Genomic DNA, 22,066 nt, shown 5'->3' on the forward strand with positions numbered 1-22,066 from the left:
TAGTGAGCCAAGAGGTAGAGACTGGAGTAAAACAGTCCGGCCGTGGGAACAAAGATATAGTGAGTGCACTTACATTCCATGGGGGCTGACCATCGTAGAGGCAGTCTCATAATTCCTATGGAAAAGGGATTTATACCATATATGCCCATTTTCTCTCTATTGCAATGTAAATACAATTCTAAATACTAAAATATCTTTCTAAATATATAAAGAAATCTAGTTACCATCCATGAAATAGGTTTGTAGAATTCTATAGAGGAAGTAAGCCAGGACTCCATGTTTTGCCTGCCAATTGTGCAGGGGCAGGCTGGGGGCAAATGCCTCCCGGGCTGGTCCCCAATAGATGTTAAAGGGGTACTCCGGCGCTTAGACATCTTATCCCCTACCCAAAGGATAGGGGATAAGATGCCTGATCACGGGGGTCCCGCCGCTGGGGACCCCCGTGATCTTGCACGCAGCACCACAGTTAAAATCTGTCCCCGGAGCATGTTCGCTGTCACGCCCCCTCCCATAGGCTTGCATTGAGGGGTGGAGCGTGACATCACACGGGGGCAGAGGCGTGATGTCTCCAGATAAACACGGGGGCGGAGGCGTTCGCTCTGGGTAATCAGACCCGGAGCAAACATGCTCCGGGGACCGATTTTAACTGGGGTGCTGCATGCAAGATCACGGGGGTCCCCAGCGGCGGGACCCCCGTGATCAGGCATCTTACTCCATATCCTTTGGATAGGGGATAAGATGTCTAAGCGCCAGAGTAGTCCCTTAAGGTCTGGGCCCACAGGGGATAGTGGCCCCTCCCGGGAATCCAGGACATGTCCTGGGTTTCAACAAGTAAGTGTAGGTTTTAACTGTTCAACTGTGTGTGCATCTTTAAGACGCATACAAAGTTGAAAGAAACGTAACTAGGAAGCAGGGAGCTTCCTATGTAGGTAGCATAGGTAGCACGGGGGCCTGCATCAGAAGCTAAGATAGAAAAGGAGCTGCGGAGGAATGGACAGCTTGGAGGAGCTATCATAAAGACAATACATTCAGGAATATGTCTATATTTTATTGAAATGACTGAAATGAGTCAATCAAGAAACATAACATGGACACTATTAGTTATAACAACACTGAAAAAGACAAAACAATGATAACTTATGCAAAAAAGGCACACAGTTGTATTAAAGGGTCACTGAGTTTTTACCACACTTTTGACATGTCCTAGGGACATGTCAAAAGTTTTTATCAGCTGGGGTCAGATCTCGACCAATCACTAAAACAATCCGGAAGAAGACCACGCTAAGATCCTTTTTCTCCTGGCTCTGTCCCTCTCTGATCGAGACGGCCTTGTAATATAACTCAATAGGGTGGTCTTGGGGCACATGCACAGACAGTGGGGAGAAGCAACGCTATGTCACGTGCTTCACCCAGCTAGTTTTACCAATCGACTGGGGTCTGGATGTTCAGACTTTAACCAATCAAAACTTTTGACATGTCCCATGTAAAAAAAAGAAAATTTTGTTAAAGCTCAGGGATCCTTTTAATGCAAATTTCAACCTTCTCTGTGAACCTTTCCAAGGACTTTATTTACTTGCTTAACACTGACAGAATAAATGCTTTCAGCAAGTCCCACTTACGGACGGGTTAGGAGAACTAATTCTGTTATGTCTTAGCAGCAGCTTAATCAACACCAATACACGTTAATATCTCAAAGCCCAAAGGACTCTGCCGTCATGACAAGGAATGCCAGCAAGAATGTGGCTATGCCTTCTGCGGGCTTCTAAGGGGAAATGCTGTTCTGAAGAGTTTCCAACTGTTCCTCGTGAAATTTAATCTTCTCATCCAGGTCTTTTTGCTCGATCAAGAGCGAGGTCTTCAGCCGTACAAAATATCTGTAGTCCTCCAGCTGAGCCTCACTTAGGTATTTGGCTAGGATCCCTGTAACCACTTGTTGTCTGCGGTCCAGGTTGTCCTTTAAATCTTTGGCATCCTCTCTTTGCCTGGACAGGAGGTTATGACGTTCCTTTAATGATTGCTGAAAAGTACAATGGGTATAAAGGGTTAATGGAACCTTTAGAATAAAAAAAACACACACACAAATCAAATTAAAAGGCTAGGTTTACACTGTGGTATCTCTGGCCGGTGATTCCGAGTGAACCAGTGCAGACTAAATCAGTCGGTGCTAGGACCACGCATACATTGCCGTCCACATAGACTGCAATGTATTCTAGGATGATTCCGCCAAAAGAATGAGATGGAATTTCTGTGCGGAAATTCTGTAATGTTCACTGTGCAGCTGAATGCCATTGACAGAAGTGGGATTTGGCTGTAACAGAATTTCCAAGTGGAATTTCAAAGCGGAATTCCATTCGGAAATTCTGTTGTGTGAACCTAACCACACAGCTTTGGCAAGACTATCCTTAACCCCTTAAGGATACAGTCCGTTTTGGCCCTGAAGAACAACTTTCACCTCTGTATAGAGGTGCAGGCACCATCAGTTAGGGCATTAGGAGATGTACAGTAAGACACAGTACTTTTACTGACTTTGCCTGGTTTGTGAACTTATATTCAGGCTGTCTGGTAATTTTGGTCAACAGCCGGAGGGGCACGTCCCCTTCCTGCCTCCTTTCTGTTCTCAGCAAGGAGCCCTGTACATCAATCATGCAGGACCTGCATGATTTACATAAAGAGCTCCATGCTGGGAGCTGGTCAGGGCGGGGAGGAGGTGTGCCGCTGCCAGAGTCGGCATTACACAGGCAACAAATTGATTTACATTCTTCATTTCCCCTGTTGGGTTTTGTAGGGAAATTAAAATTACCTACTGCTTGATTTTACCACATTTGACAAGTGGTTTCTGGGACCCTACTAACTAAAGCAGAGGACTCCTTTAAGTTATTACTTTGTAGCACAATCTAAACAGTGATTTCGCATAGTTTGTTGTAAAGTCTTGGAATACAGTTTGTTTTTAAAGCGTACCTCTCATCAAAAAAACTTTTGATATATTATAGATTAATGTATGCAGAATAACTTTACAATTGCATGTTATTAAACAATATGCTTCTTTCTATTTAATTTGCCACTTTGAAGAAATGACCACTAGGGGTCTCCCTACCAGTCCTGGCAGCAAGCATTTCAGACTCATGCTGGAGTCCTAAACACTCAGAGCTGCCAGTCTGCTTTGTTCACAAAGGAGAACACTCAAAGCTGCCAGCCTGCTTTGTTCACAACCTGTTTGGCTGTGAACAAAGCAGGCTGGCAGCTCTGAGTGTTTAGGACTCCAGCATGAGTCAGAAATGCTTGCTGACAGGACTGATCGGGAAAAATACAATAGAAAGAAGTATATTTTTCATTAACATGCTATTGGAAAGTTATTCAACATTCATTAATCTAAAATATATCAAAAGTTTATTTGATGAGAGGTACCCTTTAATACTCATTTTTTTTTTCTTCAGATAGTTTTAATCGGCATCACACAGTGTCCCCATTTGCTAAGACTAACCCTATCAGCTAATGGGACTGGTATCAAGAGGGGATGAATTGGTCAGTTGTTTGATCAATATCAGTTTACCATCAGCCAATGCCAATATGTCAATCGATCCTGCTGCACTTCCAATGGCGCCCTTTGTTAAATACTAAAATGTACCCATAGTAAATAAAAAGGAATAGCCAAACCTTCCTTTAGAGTTTTACAATGACATGGCCTAATTTAACATTTTATGTGTGAATTCTCTTTAAGACGCTAGTAGGGTGTAGAATCTACCAATAGAAAGTAAAGAATCTGGAAATCTATAAATCAAAAAATAAATAAGGTCTGTGCAGGTCAGAATCCTGTCTGGAGATTTCTCTCCAGTAAATTAGAGTTTAAGTTCTGAAAAATTGTTGGAATCTACATAAAATGGTTTTCAAATAACTGCTCCTGTTCTAATGCCAAAATAATAAATGTGATTCAGGGATTGTGTCTCTATTTTCCAACCAGTTGCCAAGAATATGAATGGTAATGTCTTAATGCAGATGACTGTTTATGTTACCAATTATCTCTACTGATCCTTCTGCTGAAAATCACAGTAGAGTTATGATGTAACAGCGCCCACTTGTGTATGAACCTATTACTGCAACCAAGAATCACATTTGGTTCTGAAACTCTACCTAATGCGGTCATCACTAACTATTGGGATGTTAGGTTTCTCTAGGCCCTGTGATGTATGATGTGTTAACTCACTTAACCCTTTCATAGTGGTGAGTGTTTTTGTCCTTTTGGAGCAAATTTCACTTTTGGGAATGCTGCATTCTTAAAGGTTTTTTGTCTGGAAATCTCTGCCCAAAATATGTTTGTCTTGCTTTTTGTCACACAGTGAACTTTCAATTTCTTCCAAATGAGAGAAAAATGTTTTTTTTATTATTATTACTATTTTGTAAAAAAAAACAAGCAAAAAAACAAACAAACAAACAAAAAAATAAATAAATAAATAAATAGCAGAAACACACCTTTGTATACATTTTGTTATTATTTTCAAATTCTGGTCTAAGGTATGTGGTATAACATGTGTCTGCTTATAAAGAACAATTGTTTAACCCCTTAACGACAATGGACATAAATGTACGTCATGGTGACGTGGTACTTAACGCACCATGACATACATTTACGCGTCGACATGATCGCGAGCACCGGAGAGGTGCTCACGTCATGGCCGGCAGGTCCCGCCGGTAATGGCGGACATGCGCAATCGCGCGGATGTGCGTCATTAACCCCCCCGATGCCGTGATCAATACAGATCACGGCATCTGCGGCATTGCGGTACTTTGCGCCGCGGGGATCCGATCATCCAGCATGGCGGCCGGAGGTCCCCTCACCTGGCTCCGGCCGTCTCCCAGGGTCTTCTGCTCTGGTCTGAGATTGAGCAGACCAGAGCAGAAGATCACTGATAATACTGAGCAGTGCTGTGTGCTATACATAGCACTGCACAGTATTAGCAATCAACTGATTGTAATGAATAGTGCCCTATGGGGGCATAAAAAGTGTAACAAAAAAAAAAAAAGTTAAAAAATGTAAAATAAAAAAGTAAAAAAATGTGAAAAATCCCCTCCCCCTTTGTTACACGTTTTTCCCATTTTACCCCCAAAAAAGCTTTAAAAAAATACATACTACACATAATACACATAATACACATATTTGGTATCGCTGCGTGCGTAAAAGTCTGAACTATTAAAATATATTGTTAATCATCCCGTACGGTGAACGGCGTCAACGTAATTTTTTTTTAAAAAGTCCAAAATTGCTGCTTTTTTGTCACATTTTATTCCCCAAAAAAATTTATATAAATTTATAAAAAGTTAAACCTGAGCAAAAGTGATACTGATAAAAACTACAGATCATGGCACAAAAAATGAGCCCTCATATCGCCCCATATACGGAAAAATGAGAAAGTTATAGGTGGTCAAAATAGGGCAATTTCAAACATACTAATTTTATTAAAATGGTTTGAGATTTTTTTAAGCGGTACAATTATGGAAAAGCATATAACATGGGTATCATTTTAATCGTATTGACCCACAGAATAAAGAAAACATGTCATTTTTACCGGAAAGTGTACAGCGTGAAAACAAAACCTTCCAAAATTTGCTAAATTGCGGTTTTCTTTTCAATTTTCCCACATAAATAATATTTGTTTGGTTGCGCCGTACATTTTATGGTAAAATAAGTATTGTAATTACAAAGTACAATTGGTGACGCAAAAAACAAGCCCTCATATGGGTCTGTGGATGGAAATATAAGAGAGTAATGATTTTTAGAATGCGAGGAGGAAAAAACGAAAATGCAAAAATAAAATTGGTCTGGTCCTTAAGGCCAAAATGGGCCGGGTCCTTTAGGGGTTAACGTATGGCACTATAATGTGTACAATAGTAAAAGTAGTTTTGAGTGCAAAAGGTTTAAAGGGGTACTCTGGTGCTGAGCGTTCGGAATAAATAGTTCCCAAAGCTTAGAGCCTGCGTCGGGGCTCGTGACGTCACGGCCCCGCCCATTCGTGATGTCACGCCCTGCCCCCTCAATGTAAGTCTATGGGAGGGGGCGTGGCGGTCGCCACGCCCCCTCCCACAGACTTACATTGAGGGGGTGGGGTGTGATGTCTCGAGGGGCGGGGCCATGATGTCACGAGCCCCGATGCCGGCTTTCAGCTTTCGGAACTATTTGTTCCGAATGCTCAGCTCCAGAGTACCCCTTTAAAACACCTATACTCCAGGTGGTGAATTATTCATATAAAGAAACACAGTAATCTTGGCCCTTTAGATGCCACTGAAACATTAAAAAGCGGTTATCCATATGCTTATTTATTTATTTATTTATTGTTTATAATATTGCTGAGGTTGTTATGAAAAAACGTTATGGCGTAACCCATGGTAACTAACAGCTTGTTTAAAAACACACTGAGCTAACGGATTTTGTATACATATATACAAATAAATAAATAAATAAATATATACAAATAAAGCTGCATAATGTATCCCTTTTTTGTTGGCAGATGCCTGCCAGTGTTTAAAGATGCCTTTTTCCAAGCGTTCCAAAAATTCTCCCTTTTTAGGAGTTACAAAAGAATTGGTGTCCCAAAATAGCGAAGAAATAGCTTTTGTAAACAAGTTGCAAAAAATCCTCAAAAATTCTCACTTTTGGGGGGTTGCTTCTGTTTCAAAATAGTGAAAAAGAAATAACTTTTTTAAACATTGAAAAGTTGAAAAAATTACCAGAAATGCTCTCTTGTTGGAAACTGCAACAGGATTGGTGTCCTAAAATGGGTGGTGTATGTGTTGGCTTGGCTGGTAGTAGCAGCAGCAAGGATGTTTATGGACTGGTGGTAGATGTAGTAGTCAGTGAACAACAGGCATTGTTGGACTGGTGGTAGTTGTAGTAGCCAGTGGACAGCAGAGGAGAGGACTAGTGCTAGCAGTAGCCTGCGGACAGGAGGGAGTGGTGGACTAGTGATACTTGTAGCCAGGCCTTACTTTCTTACGGTACTGTGATTCAAGGGGTACTCCCGTGGAAAACTTTTTTTTTTTTTTTAAATCAACTGGTGCCAGAAAGTTAAACAGATTTGTAAACTACTTCTATAAAAAAAAACTCTTAATCCTTCCAGTACTTTTTAGGGGCTGTATACTACAGAGGAAATGCTTTTCTTTTTAGATTTCTCTGATGTCATGACCACAGTGCTCTCTGCTGACCTCTGCTGTCCATTTTACTTACTGTCCAGAGCAGGAGAAAATCACCATAGCAAATATATGCTGCTCTAGACAGTTCCTAAAAAAGAGGTCAGCAGAGAGCACTGTGGTCATGACATCAGAGAAATCTAAAAAGATAAGCATTTCCTCTGTAGTATATAGCCCCTAAAAAGTACTGAAAGGATTAACATTTTTAAATAGAAGTAATTTACAAATCTGTTTAACTTTCTGGCACCAGTTGATTTAAAAGAAAAAAAAAAAAAGAGTTTTCCACGGGAGTACCCCTTTAAGGCTTATAGTCTCAGGCGTGGGTGCTCTGCCTCCAAAGGCCTGACTCCTAGCCTTATAACCCGGATAATACAAAAAAGTAGAGAAGTGGCACTCCAATGTAGTAAACTCCCACAATGAGACTTTTTTCGAGCAAGTAAAATATGTTACATCACGTGCTTTTATAGGTCAAACTATTCATGACATCACATGCATTTGCATATTCCATGCGCAAAATTAAAACATTCACTTGCATATTCAGTGTAAAAATATAACATATTACAGTGATCATATTTATGTATTTTAGTGACCTATATACATGGTGATAACGCAAGTGCTTTATACCAATGTGTACAAAGTCATAAGAGTGCACGATACTCATGATTCTGTGTATATATTTCAGTGGGCTGACACTCACCGGAGATAGTAATCCATCAGGTCGCGCTCCTTATGTGTAATATAAAGCAGTAAGGGAAGGGATCAGCGCACTGATTAGAAATATATACACAGAATCATGACTATGGAGCACAGCTTATCACTTTGTACACACTGGTATACGGCATTTACATTATCACTATTGGGGAGATTTATCAAAACCTGTCTAGAGGAAACGTTTCTGAGTTGCCCATAGCCACCAATCAGATCGCTTCTTTCATTTTGTAGAGGCCTTGTTAAAAATGAAAGCAGCGATCTGATTGGTTGCTATGGGTAAATGGGCAACTTTTCCTCTGCACAGGTTTTGATAAATCTCTCACTTAAATACATGTTTGATATAAATGATTACTTATATTTTCACATTGAATATGCAAATGTATGTGATGTCACAAATACGCCACTGAGCAGCCTGCAGATCTTTTCGGGACACAAGGATGTCTCAGTTACCTTTCTGCGGCGGCCCCCACGTTAACTTTAAAAATGCAGGGGCCGCCGGGAGGTAGCGCACGCAGGGACATCATCGACGTCCTGTGCGTGCGCCCATAGCAATGGAGGAGCGGGGAGGACGCGTGCCGGCTGGCATGGTAAGTCACCAGCACCAGCTGGCAGCACGTCATCTTCGGTGTTTGACCACTTCTCCTCCGGTCCCGGGACCTACTGCTATGGTCTATAGTAGTAGATCGTGACCGGAGGAGCGGTGGTCGGAACACTGAAGTGGGGCAGTACACAGACATTCAGCCTCCAGCCATACACTGTATATGGCTGAAGGCTGTATGTCTGTGGGGGAACTGTACTGCACCTAATGTGGGGAGCTATACTGCACCTAATGTGGGGAGCTAATAGCTCCCCACATTAGGTGCAGTATAGTTTCCCACATTAGGTGCAGTATAGCTCCGAGCTATACTGCACCTAATGTGGGGGAACTATACTGCACCTAATGTGGGGGAACTATACTGCACCTAATGTGGGGGGGAACTATACTGCACCTAATGTGGAGGGGGAACTATACTGCACCTAATGTGGGGGGAACTATACTGCACCTAATGTGGGGGGAACAATACTGCACCTAATGTGGGGGGAACAATACTGCACCTAATGTGGGGGGGAACTATACTGCACCTAATGTGGGAGGGGGGGAACTATACTGCACCTAATGTGGGAGGGGGGACACTGTACTGCACCTAATGTGGGGGGGGGGACACTTTACTGCACCTAATGTGTGTGTGGGGGAACTGTACTGCACCTAATGTGTGTGTGTGTGTGTGTGGGGGGGGGGGGGGCGACGACGACTGTACTGCACCTAATGTGGGGGGGGGGGGACTGTACTGCACCTAATGTGGGGGGGGGGGGACAATTTACTGCACCTAATGTGGGGGGGGGGGACTGTACTGCACCTAATGTGGGGGGACGACGACACTGTACTGCACCTAATGTGGGGGGGGGACACTTTACTGCACCTAATGTGTGTGTGGGGGAACTGTACTGCACCTAATGTGTGTGTGTGTGGGGGGGGGGGGGGCGACGACGGCTGTACTGCACCTAATGTGGGGGGGGGGGACTGTACTGCACCTAATGTGGGGGGGGGGGACAATTTACTGCACCTAATGTGTGTGTGTGTGTGTGGGGGGGGGGGGGGAACTGTACTGCACCTAATGTGTGTGTGTGGGGGGGACTGTACTGCACCTAATGTGGGGGGGGGGGGTAACTGTACTGCCCCTAATGTGGGGGGGAGGGGGGAACTGTACTGCACCTAATGTGGGGGGAGGGGGGAACTGTACTGCACCTAATGTGGGAGTGAACTGTACTGCACCTAATGTGGGGGGAAACTGTACTGCACCTAATGTGGGGGGAAACTGTACTGCACCTAATGTGGGGGGAATTGTACTGCACCTAATGTGGGGGGAACTTTACTGCCAACCTAATGTGGGTGAACTGTACTGCACACCTAATGTGGGAGAACCTTTACTGCCAACCTAATGTGGAGGAACTGTACTGCCAACCTAATGTGGAGGAACTGTACTGCCAACCTAATGTGGGGGGACTATACAAAAATATAAAATTGTACTATTCTGATCCCTATAACTCTTATTTTTCTGTATATGGGGATGTATGAGGGTCATTTTTTATGCTTTGATTTGTAGTTTTTATCGGTACCATTTTTGTTTTGATGGGATTTTTCAATTGCTTTTTAGTTATTTTTTATGGTATTTGAAGTGACCAAAAATGTGCAAATCTGGTTAGTGCACTATTACGACTTTTGGAGCCCCTCTTTTTGCCTAGGGCCACGCTAAACCTAAAACCGGCCCTGCCTATGTTGTCTCCTGATCGGCCTGGAACTGTATGCAAGCAATGATTGCTAACATACGGTCATGTGATCTTGCTACAAAGTATGCTAGGCTGCCCTGACGGATGTCATGTTAATGTTCCTACTCCCTTATCCTAAGCTGACATCATCCCTTCTCCTATCATAGTGCCGTTGCCAGGCTCAGTTGGCTCATCTCCATCTGAGAAGGACTCGTCTCTGCAGTAAAGGTCAGCTCAGCCAATCAATGCAGCGGGATACCACTGCAGCCCCAAGAAAGTGAGGTAGGAGAGCAATGTATAAAAAAAATCGATGTATTCAGAAAACCCCTTTAAAATAAACTTGTGTCAGTGATAGACACTTCCGTTTAATACTAGAGTGGTTTCTTGAGAGCTTGAACTTATACTTTTCTTATATATTTTCTTGCACTGTGTATAACCAGTTTTTTAAAGAAGGAAACTTACCATTTCTTCTGCATCCGTATCCTTATCAATTTTGCTCAAAGCATTTTCAACCCGGGCAAGCCTCACTGACAGGCAGAACAGGAGGCTCACCACTTTCTCCAGGTCTCCAATAAACATCATGTATCGTTCATATTCATTGGGCTTACATACTTCCTTCACAACAGCATCTATATTTGTGCCATGGTTTGTGTTTTTACTGATTTCAGAAATGAGAAGTTCCTTTTCACCACAAAGTTCTTCCAATAGTGAAGTGATGCTAGAAATAAGTTCTATCTGTAAAGGAGCAAAAAATACAATAAAGAAAACAGTTATCAACAATCTACATTAGCTGATGTTATTCCTTGGTCATAGATACCCATGGTTAACCACATAGCTTATATCTTCACTAACCTTCAGCAAAGTGATGTTATCTAGGCTTTCCACACCCGGTTTCTGGTTATTGAACTTTTCTGGCAACATAGTTCTTGAATGTGATTTCGATAGACCTTCAGTATTTATCCTAATTTGAGCAAAACAAATATTTTTTTTAAATATTTCACATCCATAGCTTTACTATTTTTCGTGGTGTCAATACAGTATAATCTCCCTTGGTGGTCACTTCCCAATAGGAGACACCTCCCAATAGTGGACAGTTTTTTTTATTCCCCAGCAGAGTCCCATAAAACTTAATGTATTTGCACCCTCCAAATAGGGGACACTCCCAGTAGTGGACACACCCAATAGGGGTCAAAACACTCCCGATAGGGGACAACCAGACTTATGTGCCGGCCCTTCCTTGTACACAGGGCCGCCATCAGGGTGTACAGACAATACCCCAGTAAATAACCCGAAGTCGTGGGTATTGGTGAAAAATAATTAATTTATTCTTACAGCCTAAGAAATCAAAGAAAATAATATAAAGCAAGACGCGTTTCGGGAGTCACAGCTCCCTTTATCAATTGCAGGTGGTTGCTGTATGGCAAGGTAATAGATGTACGTGTTTAAATACATAAAAAATGGTGCCAAAACCAGGTGAGCTGGTGACGTTATGTGGGGTAGATGCCAGGGTCAGGTGAGGGCCGGGCATTAAAGACCTATATAATAAAACATACTCAATGAAGGAGCATGAAAACCACATAAAACATATAAAAAAGCATGGGTATAGTCTTTTACATGAGTATTTGGATGTTCAAACTGAACCGCGAGAAAAGTCCATGGTGGCGACCAATCGGGAAGCTGCCGGCGTCCGTGGGACCAATCAGGAGGAAGTAGGAGCAGGCTGCCATCGCTGTGCAGGGTTGCCGCTGTGGGGAATGAATGGAGAAGAGCCCCTCGAAGCTGAAGAGGTGGCCAATCAGGAGCGAGCCGTACATGGCTGTGTACAGTTACGCTGTCATAGGGGAACATAGGCCGTATGGGGATGTAGTCCAAAGATGTGTAAGGGCTGTCACGAACAGCCAATCAGCATCCCGCCCACTATCCCTTTACACATCTTTGGACTACATCCCCATACGGCCTATGTTCCCCTATGACAGCGTAACTGTACACAGCCATGTACGGCTCGCTCCTGATTGGCCACCTCTTCACCTTCTCGCAGCAAGCGGTCAATCAGCTTCGAGGGGCTCGTCTCCATTCATTCCCCACAGCGGCAACCCTGCACAGTGATGACAGCCTCCTCCTACTGCCTCCTGATTGGTCCCACGGACGCCGGCAGCTTCCTGATTGGTCGCCACCACGGACATTTCTCACGGTTCAGTTTGAACTCCAAATACTCATGTAAAAGACTATACCCATGTTTTACATGTTTTATGTGGTTTTCATGCTCCTTCATTGAGTATGTTTTATTATATAGGTCTTTAATGCCCGGCCCTCACCTGGCCCTGGAATCTACCCCACATGACGTCACCAGCTCACCTGGTTTTGGCGCAATTTTTTATGTATTTAAACACGTACACCTGTTACCTTGCCATACAGCAACCACCTGCAATTGAAAAAGGGAACTGTGACTCCCGAAACGCGTCTTGCTTTATATTTATTATTTTCTTTGATTTCTTATGCTATAAGAATAAATTAATTATTTTTCACCAATACCCACGACTTCGGGTTATTTCCTTGGGAGCGCCATCGCAGCTTTTTTTCCTATACCTCTGTATTACTCTACGGACTCTCCTCTGGGCTCCGCCCTCGCGCTGCTGGCCTGCATACCAAGCTACCATCACTGGCAAGGAATACGCTACCCCCACCTGGGTACCCACCAACACCGGCTAAAGACCTACACCGCACCCGGCGCTACCTCCGCTTTTTTCCTCCATTTATTGCAATACTCCAGTAAGGGGCCAGGGCACACTGCACCCCTGCAGCAGCCCCGGCACAAAGCAGAAGACCGCTGTTTAAACAGTAGTCTCCTGCTTCTGTATGCCTGCTGGTCACATTTCTTTCCCCTTTTATTATCGTCTGTGCAAATTCATAACCCCCCTTTTATTCCACATGTGCCATTTCATCTTCCTGTGTCATTTCATTACTCCTTTATCCTTTATCCCCCTGTGTCTAATCATCCCCCTTACCCCTGGTGCCACATCAGTTTTCCCCTTCCTTCCTCCCCGTTGTTCTACTTACCTGGCCAGCAGGCTCAGGTGTAGGGGCTTGACGTTCTCCTGACATCCTCTGTGCTGCACTTACTAAGAGCAGCAGTGGCTGGCACTAACAAATGACGTCAGGAGTGTCACTCTTCACTGCTGGCAGCTGCTGCTGTTTACAGCCTTTCAGTGAGTGCAGAGCAGAGGATCTCAGGAGAATGTCAAACATGCTGAGAGTCCCTGCACCTGAGCCTGCTGGCCAGGTAAGAAGAACAACAGGGGAGGAGGGAATGGGAAAAGATACATGGCACAAGAGATGGGGGGGGGATGATTTGGCTCAGGGGAAATAAAGTGGCACAGGGAGTTCAAGGGGGGAGGAATGAAGTGGCATTGGATGAAAAGGGATGATTAAACTGCACTAAAGATTCTACTGTTATATTGCTTTTTACCATGTTTTATAAGTAATTACACTCTGAAGTGAGTACACTACAGTATTTGGTAATTTGGAAAGATTTTGGAGACTTTTTTCCCCAATAGCGGAGAGTCCCCCCCCCCCCCCCGGGGAGCCACAATTATATGAATGGCAGCATACTAGAATATGTGACCTCTGTGACCGGCATTACAGTATCCAAATGTTGCACCAGTTGTCTGGTAAAGGAAGGATGTCTGGACAAGGATGGGGTAAAGGAAAGAGCACCTGTGCCATTTATTCTGGCGTTAAGCATTTTGGTGGCAGTACCAACATAATTGTAGGATGAGAGAGAACAATAGTAGAATATGCTGCCCTGCTTAACCTAATCTTTTGACCATCAGAGCACCTCTCTATATAATTATGGTATTCCAAGTCATGGTAGGTGTCACATAACAATGACATACCTGGCCCTTGAGAATCATGTGGTAAGGTTGTTTTCATTCACAGATGACCCCCTAGTAATCAGCCAGGGAAGGTATGGTCAATGGCAATTTAATATTGTGACATACTATAAAGAGCTTTACTGGTGCCAATATTACATAGACTGCCAGTCAAATTAAATGTAAAATTAAGATTAATATCGGTGTCCAGTCTCATTGGGATCCATCATGGCACCACTCAATATTTTTTTTTCTTCTCACATTCTCTTTCTTTGACAATGCTCCCAACATATTCTTTCTTACCCACCAAATGGTGCGACCTAGTCTTCTATAATAAACTTGATGGTAAAACGAGGAATTTTAATAGTAAAGGTAACTAAAAACCACTAGAACACCACAAGAGGCAAAGAGAGCAGATAAGGCAACCATGAGTATAGCCGGGAAAAGGCAGCAGGTAAAAATTTAGGAAAACGGCAGAGTAAGAGGTATCTCTGGAATAGGCCCTCCAAAAGTATAGTTATTCATCCTTTCTAGATTCATATAGTATTAAACCCATCAGCTGAATTCAACTGATTCACTTACGTGTTGTTCTTTAATTCTCGGTTTCTGGAATGCTCTCTTGTTGAAATGTCTACAGAGAAGAGGCTTTTCATGAGGCCCATTGCAGATTCCCGTACAGGTAGAGGTTTAAGAACATCAACCAGAGACTTATCCATTGTAGTAATCTCCTTTACTAGCTCTGTGTACCTTTCTTCCGTTTGGGATTTTAAGGTGGTCGAGTTTTCCCTTGGGGCATCACCCTGTTCCTTCATGCAGGACTTCTGCCCAAAAGCTTCATCATTGGCATTGTTCTCACCATGGGTAGAAGAACTGGCTATTTCTGTTCCATTCTTATGGCTGGAGGAAGCAATGTCAAAATTCTTCTGCTGCACAAGTCTTATCGGCTCACTATTTGTGGACTGTGATTCTTCATTTACTTCTCCAGAATCTTGGTTTTCTGTTACAGAGATACCTGTCCCTTTAAATACTGAATTCTCACCAAGGTCATTCACTTCTGCTTTTACTTTATTATCGTACCAGGGAACACTTTTTTCATTGGCTTCAAAGCTTAAAGAAACAACCACAAGTCACTGCAAAGATCCATACAAAAGACATACTAGCCAATATTATAAGACTGAAAACAGGCTGATATATAATAAACCATGTAAGTACTGCATATTTTAGACAAGGTCACTCTACCTTTATCTATAAAGAAGAAAATTCATCAATCTGAGACTGTACTAATATCAGACATTTTATGAATAAAGACCTGTTCTCAGAGATACTATCTATCTGTGCATTTGTATGGCTATAAAACAAATACATAATGTAGTTCACTAAACCCGATGACTTCAGATACTAATAAATAGAATTTTTATTAGGGCCTGAAAACTCTCGCCCCAACAATAGATGTCGTGGGGAAAGAATCACTGGGCCTTGTGAATTTTAACATATCCAACCCTTTGTTCCCACAAGAGATAGACTTAAGCTTTTAAAGGGGTACTCCACTGTAAACATCTTATCCCCTTTCCAAAAGATAGGGGATAAGATGTTAGATTGCGGAGGTCCCGCTGCAGGGGACCCCGCGATCTCCGTTGTGGCACCCCTGTCATTCGGTGCACGTAGCGAACTCCGCTCCATGCCTGATGATCGGCAATGCCTGCTCCAACACCCACTCCATTCACGTCTATGGGAGGAGGCGTGATGGATATGTACTAGCCATCACGCCCCCTCCCATAGACATGAATGGGGGGGTGGGGTACGAACCCAGACCCCCGCGGTCTAACATCTTATCCCCTACCCTTTGGTTAGGGGATAAGATGTTTACAGTGGAGTACCGCTTTAACATCTCTGAAGTGAAATATTCATACCTGCCCAATAGCTATCCTATGTTTATGGCCAGCATAACGGGAATACAGCATGTCCCCATGAACATGCTAAATAATCTATTGGCATTGTGTTATAGTCAGAGGTCAAGTCCTGGGAAAAAAAGTGTGGGAACTCACCCAAGATTTCCAGTCAAGGGCTGGTCCTGCAGGACTCCTGCTAATGGGAACATTGTTCCTGCTGTGAAAAAAGTGCAGGAACTCAGTTCCCACATGTTCCTGCAGTACTTGAGTCCTGGTTATAGTACAGAAAGGCTGAGATATATATTATACTTGTATTTGTGGGACAAGATTCAGTATAACGTGTAACTTATTGATTAGAATGCTGCCTGATCTTTTTATTTTTAGGAGTCCAGTGGACAGTGCCACATAATAATAGAACCACCCACTGGACTCCTAAGCATGGAATAAATGACAAGTTATACTAATTCTTTTCCCACAGAGATATACTATTTATCATTCTACTCAGCTCTGCATTATAACATGGACCACATAGATTAGATAGCATTTGCATGGCGACAGGTTCCCTTTGAGATACATGAATAAGCACGTACTAATTTACATACATATTTATATAAATGTTTCAATAGGTCTTTGTGTTACCTTGGCGTGCGCATACTCATAGCTGCTTGTAGTAGTTGAGAGTGCATATGTACGGGGCTGCGGGCTTGTTGAACCTCTTCGGATTGAAATATTGGCTGTCTAGGGTCTTCCACTGACATGTTTGGGGGTCTCAAAGCATCATCTGTGCTGATAATGTTGGGCTGTGCAAAAGCCTCATTTTCTGTTTGTATATATTGTGATTGCTCTGTAGTCCTAGGTTTAAACTGAGAAGGAGAAGAGATGCCACTTGATGTCTGGGGACTAGACTGTCTCTCATGTGCCGATCTATGGGGCTCCAGCAAATCTTCTTTACTTGTTTGTCTGGGCCGGCTTCTTGGCTCGGGACTGGCCTTCAGCATGTCTTGATGGACCACAGATGTACTTCTTGCGTTTTCTGACTGTGTGCTGAGCACAGAGCCTTTTATGTAGGAAAGCTGCTCTGAGCTTTGACTCAGCATCGAAAGCCTTATTCTGTCTGAAGATCCTAATTCTTCCATGGACTTTCCTCTAGCCCTAGCATTGCAAACCTCTTCCTTCTCATATGCAGTGCTATCCATTGTAGCAGACAGTCTATTAGAAAAAAAAAGGAAAATTTGTTTTAAAACATGGGAGACATATGAAACAATTGTGAAATGGTCAACCATGAAAAATAGGTGAGGGTCTGACCCCCAAGAGAAGGTAGGAGCTTTTTCAGGCTTTCAGGCACAGTGCCGCCCATATTAGTGTTGCACTTTAGTTAAACCGTACTCTACCTTTGGTGTTATAGCTGTAATATCTGGACCTACACGGATGCACTGATCATAAAAGATTACAGGTACCTCCTCAAACAGATGTTGTCCAGCAATTCCCACATTGGAATAAAGTCCAATCTAGCATATAGAATAGTCAGTATGGCATATTAGATGAAGTAGAGGTAAGGAAAAAAAAACAAAAGAAGAAAAAAAACAGATGGCTCTTGGAATTAGGGTACATGGGATATGTGAAGATTTGAAGGCATGACCGAAATGTAGATTTTTGCTGCATTTTTACTCTTTCTAATGCATCAGAGTTAGTTATAAAAACTATTTTGCATTATCACAATGTAAACAGTAGGTGGTGCTGAAAGATTAAGAAATTATTAGTTGTATGATCCTTAGCAGTTACACCAAGACTGGTTTAAAAGGCCCGAAATGTGAAGAATTCTATAACAGATGAAATTATCCAACACGGGTTAAAAGGGAATGTGTCAGAAGAAATTCACATTCCAGACTGCTGACACTGTTAGATAGCTGTTAGGACATGGTACCTTTCATATATCTGTCTGTGCTTCTATAATGTTGGTGCAGAGTCCAGGAGGCCCTGAAATGCTAAGACTTATACTAAGCTAAACCTGCTCTGTACAGATCACTCTCAGGCAATATTTTTCTTATCATCACAGTCAGGATTACAGTGAAAAGTGACACCAGTGTATAGGTAAAACGCCATTCACAACAGCCATAGCTCACAGCTTAGGCTGCATTCACACCACGATCTGACCTTCCGATGCAGAGATACAATTTCGGAAGCTCAAATCGCCTGAAATCGTATCTGTGCATGGATAGGTATGGACAGATACAGAGCCATTAACTATATTATGGGGCTGCGGACCCGATCATAGTCAGCTAGTGACTACAATCTGGTCCTTTTCTCAGAGGATCCGATTTTTGACTCTGACTGAAAATTGTGGCAGACTATGATTTTCAGTCAGAGTCAAAAATTGGATCCCCTGAGAAAATGACCAGATTGTAGTCACTAGCTGACTACAATCGGGTCCGCAGCCCCATAATATAGTTAATGGCTCCGTATCTGTTCGTACCTATCCATGCACAGATACCATTTCAGGCGATTTGAGCTTCCAAAATCGTATCTGTGCATCGGAAGGTCAGATCGTGGTGTGAATGTAGCCTTAGCCTTCCCACTCTCTGCAAAATTAACTCTGCACACGTCACAGAAAATGCCTAGAAACCTCTTCCATACAAATGAGTAGGGTCAGCTCCAGATTATTGTGTCTATGTCCAAGGGGCTTGCTGTAGACTATATCTCTGCATGTTAAAGGGGCAAGATTTCTGATAGCAGGGACCCCCCACCCCCACCCCCACATTCTCAGTGCAGCATCCGGTTGCTCCAGAGACGTAGGCATGAAGTCACGCCACGCCCCCTCCATTTGTGACTATAAGATGTCTAAGGCCTGAATACCCCTTTAATAACACAGCTTATCTAGTATGGCTGCTCCATAATAATGTAGGAAACATGAAATATACAATTCACAAATCAGATAAAAAAAAAAAAAAAAAACACATTCACTGTAAGTCACAAGGATTCCAGTCTTACAGTCCCTCCAGAACCCGTGTCAAACCACATTAATTTCAATGAGTCGGACAGAGTTAGCTAGTGGGGTCAATTATGGACAGTATCTGTTTGTTTTTTTACACAATGAAAACCGCAGATGACTGGCAAACAATCGGATACAGTCCAAAAATGAGCCGACCAGAGTCACTAGCTAACGGCATCTGGCTGATTGAAACTAATGGTGGCCCGGCAACAACCGCTTTTCAAATTCTTTGCAGGATACATCTGCCGTATGCCCCAAACATGGTGTGAATGCAGCCTAAAGGGGACACCAATGTCATACTGTATGGTGTGGTTTTTTTTCCTGTCATTTAAACAGACTATTAGAGTAACAAAGGTGTGTGTTCAACATCTAGCACCCCACTGTTGCTGAGCACAAGGGACATAAAACCCCAGTTATCAAACAGAGAGCAGCATAAGCAGGTGGTGTCCCTCTTTATATAAGGAATAAAGAGGAAAGGTGCTCCTTGTGAAGTATCTCTTGACTAGAAGGACACCTGGGAGGGGGAGGTTGAATCACTGCTTACCAGAGGTTGTTGTGTACCAGCATACACAACAATGGTGAAAGCATATAGTAATGAGCCAGTCTGCAGCATTCCTGGGTAGTAGAGCATCAGATTAGAAATGGCTTCTTAGGATCAGGAATTGTGGTGCTGATCCAAGCATGGAGACGTGAAGGTAACTTTGATTTATTACTCACGATGAACGCATTTCGCTGCACACCTGCAGCTTCATCAGGCATCTTGAAGCTTGATGAAGCTGCAGGTGTGCAGCGAAATGCGTTGCATTATGGGTAATAAATCGAAGTTGGTTCAACTTACCTTCACGTCTCCATGCCTGGTTCAGCGCCCCAATTCCTGATCCTAAGAAGCCATTTCTAATCTGATGCTCTTTATATAAGGCAAAGAAGGTATTGTAAAAAGCTGCCTGGGCTCACTTGGCTATTAAATTGGTTCCCATTCATGTCTGATTTCTGCTTTGAAGCAAACAAAACTGTTAATGCAGCTCTGGAGAATAATACAAACTGTAAACTAGGATGAGTAGAAGAGAAGTAGCACAATGCATTTACAAAGTTATTCAGTTTTTATATAGTTTACTATGGGTGCAAACTGAACCTCTACAAACCCTGCTTTTTCTGGGAGAGGCTAAAGTATTGCTCCTCTATTATTTTCTATTATTTGTATTTGATTTAGGATTTTGCTTATGATTTGGGCACAGAATATCATTCTATACTGTTATATAGTCATGAATAAATTCCTTTTCTCACCTATTATCACAAACATGGTTCTTGCTTGTAAGTGCTGATGTTGAGGAAGTCAAGTGCCCAGCTGATACCTGAAAGAGTCAAAGTACAGTTAGGGATAAAACACGAAAGCATTTTTATTTGCTGAACAATCTATAAAAGTATCAAAATCCTGAGTTATATGTAAACTTTCTGTACAGATTAAAATGGATGGCATCAATACAATTTCTAGCAACTGGTATAATACAGCCTTTTCTTTCCTTCAGCTGTGCCATATTACAGTCTAACTGGTAGAACAGTTGTTCTTCAAGGAGACATGTGACTCTTCTATAATACTTATCATTAAGATACTGGGTTTTAACAGACTTTACAGTAGATGTAATATCATACAGTAGATTGAAAGCTATGTATATGATGGTAAACATACTTAACATTGTGGTATGTAAGTGGGTGGTTATATACAGAATCATCTATATAAATAGACTAGAATTTTTGAAGCTGGTGTACAAGTATACATTTGTGATGTCCCAGTACGGGATATAGTCCCATACAGTACTTAGGCCCTGTCAGGTTAAGTCCCTCTGTGTCCTAGGGGCTCTTCTGCAGTGTCTCCCCATAGTAATATATATTATGTATAGTGTCATGTGTGTTAGGTATAAAGGACCTTTAAGGACCTTTGAGTTAGTCACATGATGTTGTTGTCACATGTTTGTTACCCAGGGAGCACCAGCTAACCAGGTGACCTGCAGCTTGACCTATGGGCTTCTTGCTCAGCCCTCCTCTATAAGAGGGGCAGCCATTACAATCTCTCTCTTATGACTCCTGCTGAGACATAGCAAAGACCAGACATCTCAGAGCTAGTGTTCAGCATATCTGGAGGCCTCAAGCCTACCTACAGCCACATGCCAGTAAGTCAAGTCATCTTTGTCTGCTGTCACTACCTACAGTCAAGTCTATAGTCAAGTTTATTATAGTCAGCGTGGCTGTCCTAAAGTATGTCAAAGTCACTACAAGTCCCAGCAAGCTGCGAGGTCCTTCTGTGTTACTGGCCACCTCTCCGGGATCCCGGCCTAGCTGTAAAGACTATTTCCATCTGTCTACCTCAGTAAAGCTATCGTTAACCCTAACCTGGTCTTGCACTATTATTACCCTGCCCAACCTAGGGATTGCGGCGCTACCGTTTGGGTGGTTACTGGGAAAACCACGCCCTCGCATCACAAACATTTAGGGGTTAATAACATCTGCCCCATACACCTCACCTTCACACCCTTTGGCTCACCGCACATTAATCCATATCAAAAGGATATCATGTACTTACTTAACAAAGAGCTAGATGAGATATCACAAAAGCCTTATTAAATGAATTGCAACCCATTGTTGTGAATTGTTGTCACAAAATAGAACAGGAAAGGTCTGTTGGATGAATTGTTTTAATCAGCATATCAGTATGTAATACTAAGTTTTTTTTTATTTTTTATTTATGGCTAATAAACCTAGTGGACGGACTTACAAAATGATTAACAACCTTCCAAAGGACTCTGGATCAGACTAAGCAGGGATTTTAAAGGAAATTCTGGTTTTAGATAATGGCTTTTAAATAGGATTATCACTTACTAATATATGGTTATGACAAATTGTACTGGCTTTACCATGTTTTTACGCGATTTCCCCCTGACAGAAAGTTGTGTATTATCTCCAGGTCCCTTTCCCCCAAGCCAATGCATAATCCTCTGCTGTCTCTGGAGGCTTTGTTGAATCTTGTTTCTGAGCTCCAGCTTCTCCCTCTGACCAGCCCCTACAGTCTACATCACCATCTCCCTGCCATATACAGACATATACATACATTTCTTTATTGGGACATT

The 22,066-nt window shown here is 42.6% G+C and overlaps 1 protein-coding gene across 11 annotated transcripts in view; it reads right to left on the reverse strand.

Moving 5' to 3' along the window:
• Positions 1-1,010: 1,010 nt before the first annotated feature.
• Positions 1,011-22,066, reverse strand: part of SHROOM1 (shroom family member 1) — a 79,660-nt gene continuing 58,604 nt past the window's right edge. For all 11 annotated transcript variants that reach the window (XM_056574961.1, XM_056574960.1, XM_056574953.1 and 8 more), the window contains 6 exons: positions 20,229-20,296; positions 16,595-17,164; positions 14,649-15,173; positions 11,050-11,158; positions 10,660-10,932; positions 1,011-2,017 (listed from right to left, as the gene is read on the reverse strand). In XM_056574961.1, the coding sequence (XP_056430936.1) occupies positions 1,763-2,017; positions 10,660-10,932; positions 11,050-11,158; positions 14,649-15,173; positions 16,595-17,164; positions 20,229-20,296 (1,800 nt within the window). In that variant the 3' untranslated portion in view covers positions 1,011-1,762. The remainder of the gene's footprint in view (positions 2,018-10,659; positions 10,933-11,049; positions 11,159-14,648; positions 15,174-16,594; positions 17,165-20,228; positions 20,297-22,066) is intronic.

The sequence above is a fragment of the Hyla sarda genome, chromosome 4, assembly GCF_029499605.1.
Source record: "Hyla sarda isolate aHylSar1 chromosome 4, aHylSar1.hap1, whole genome shotgun sequence".
NCBI lineage: Eukaryota > Metazoa > Chordata > Amphibia > Anura > Hylidae > Hyla > Hyla sarda.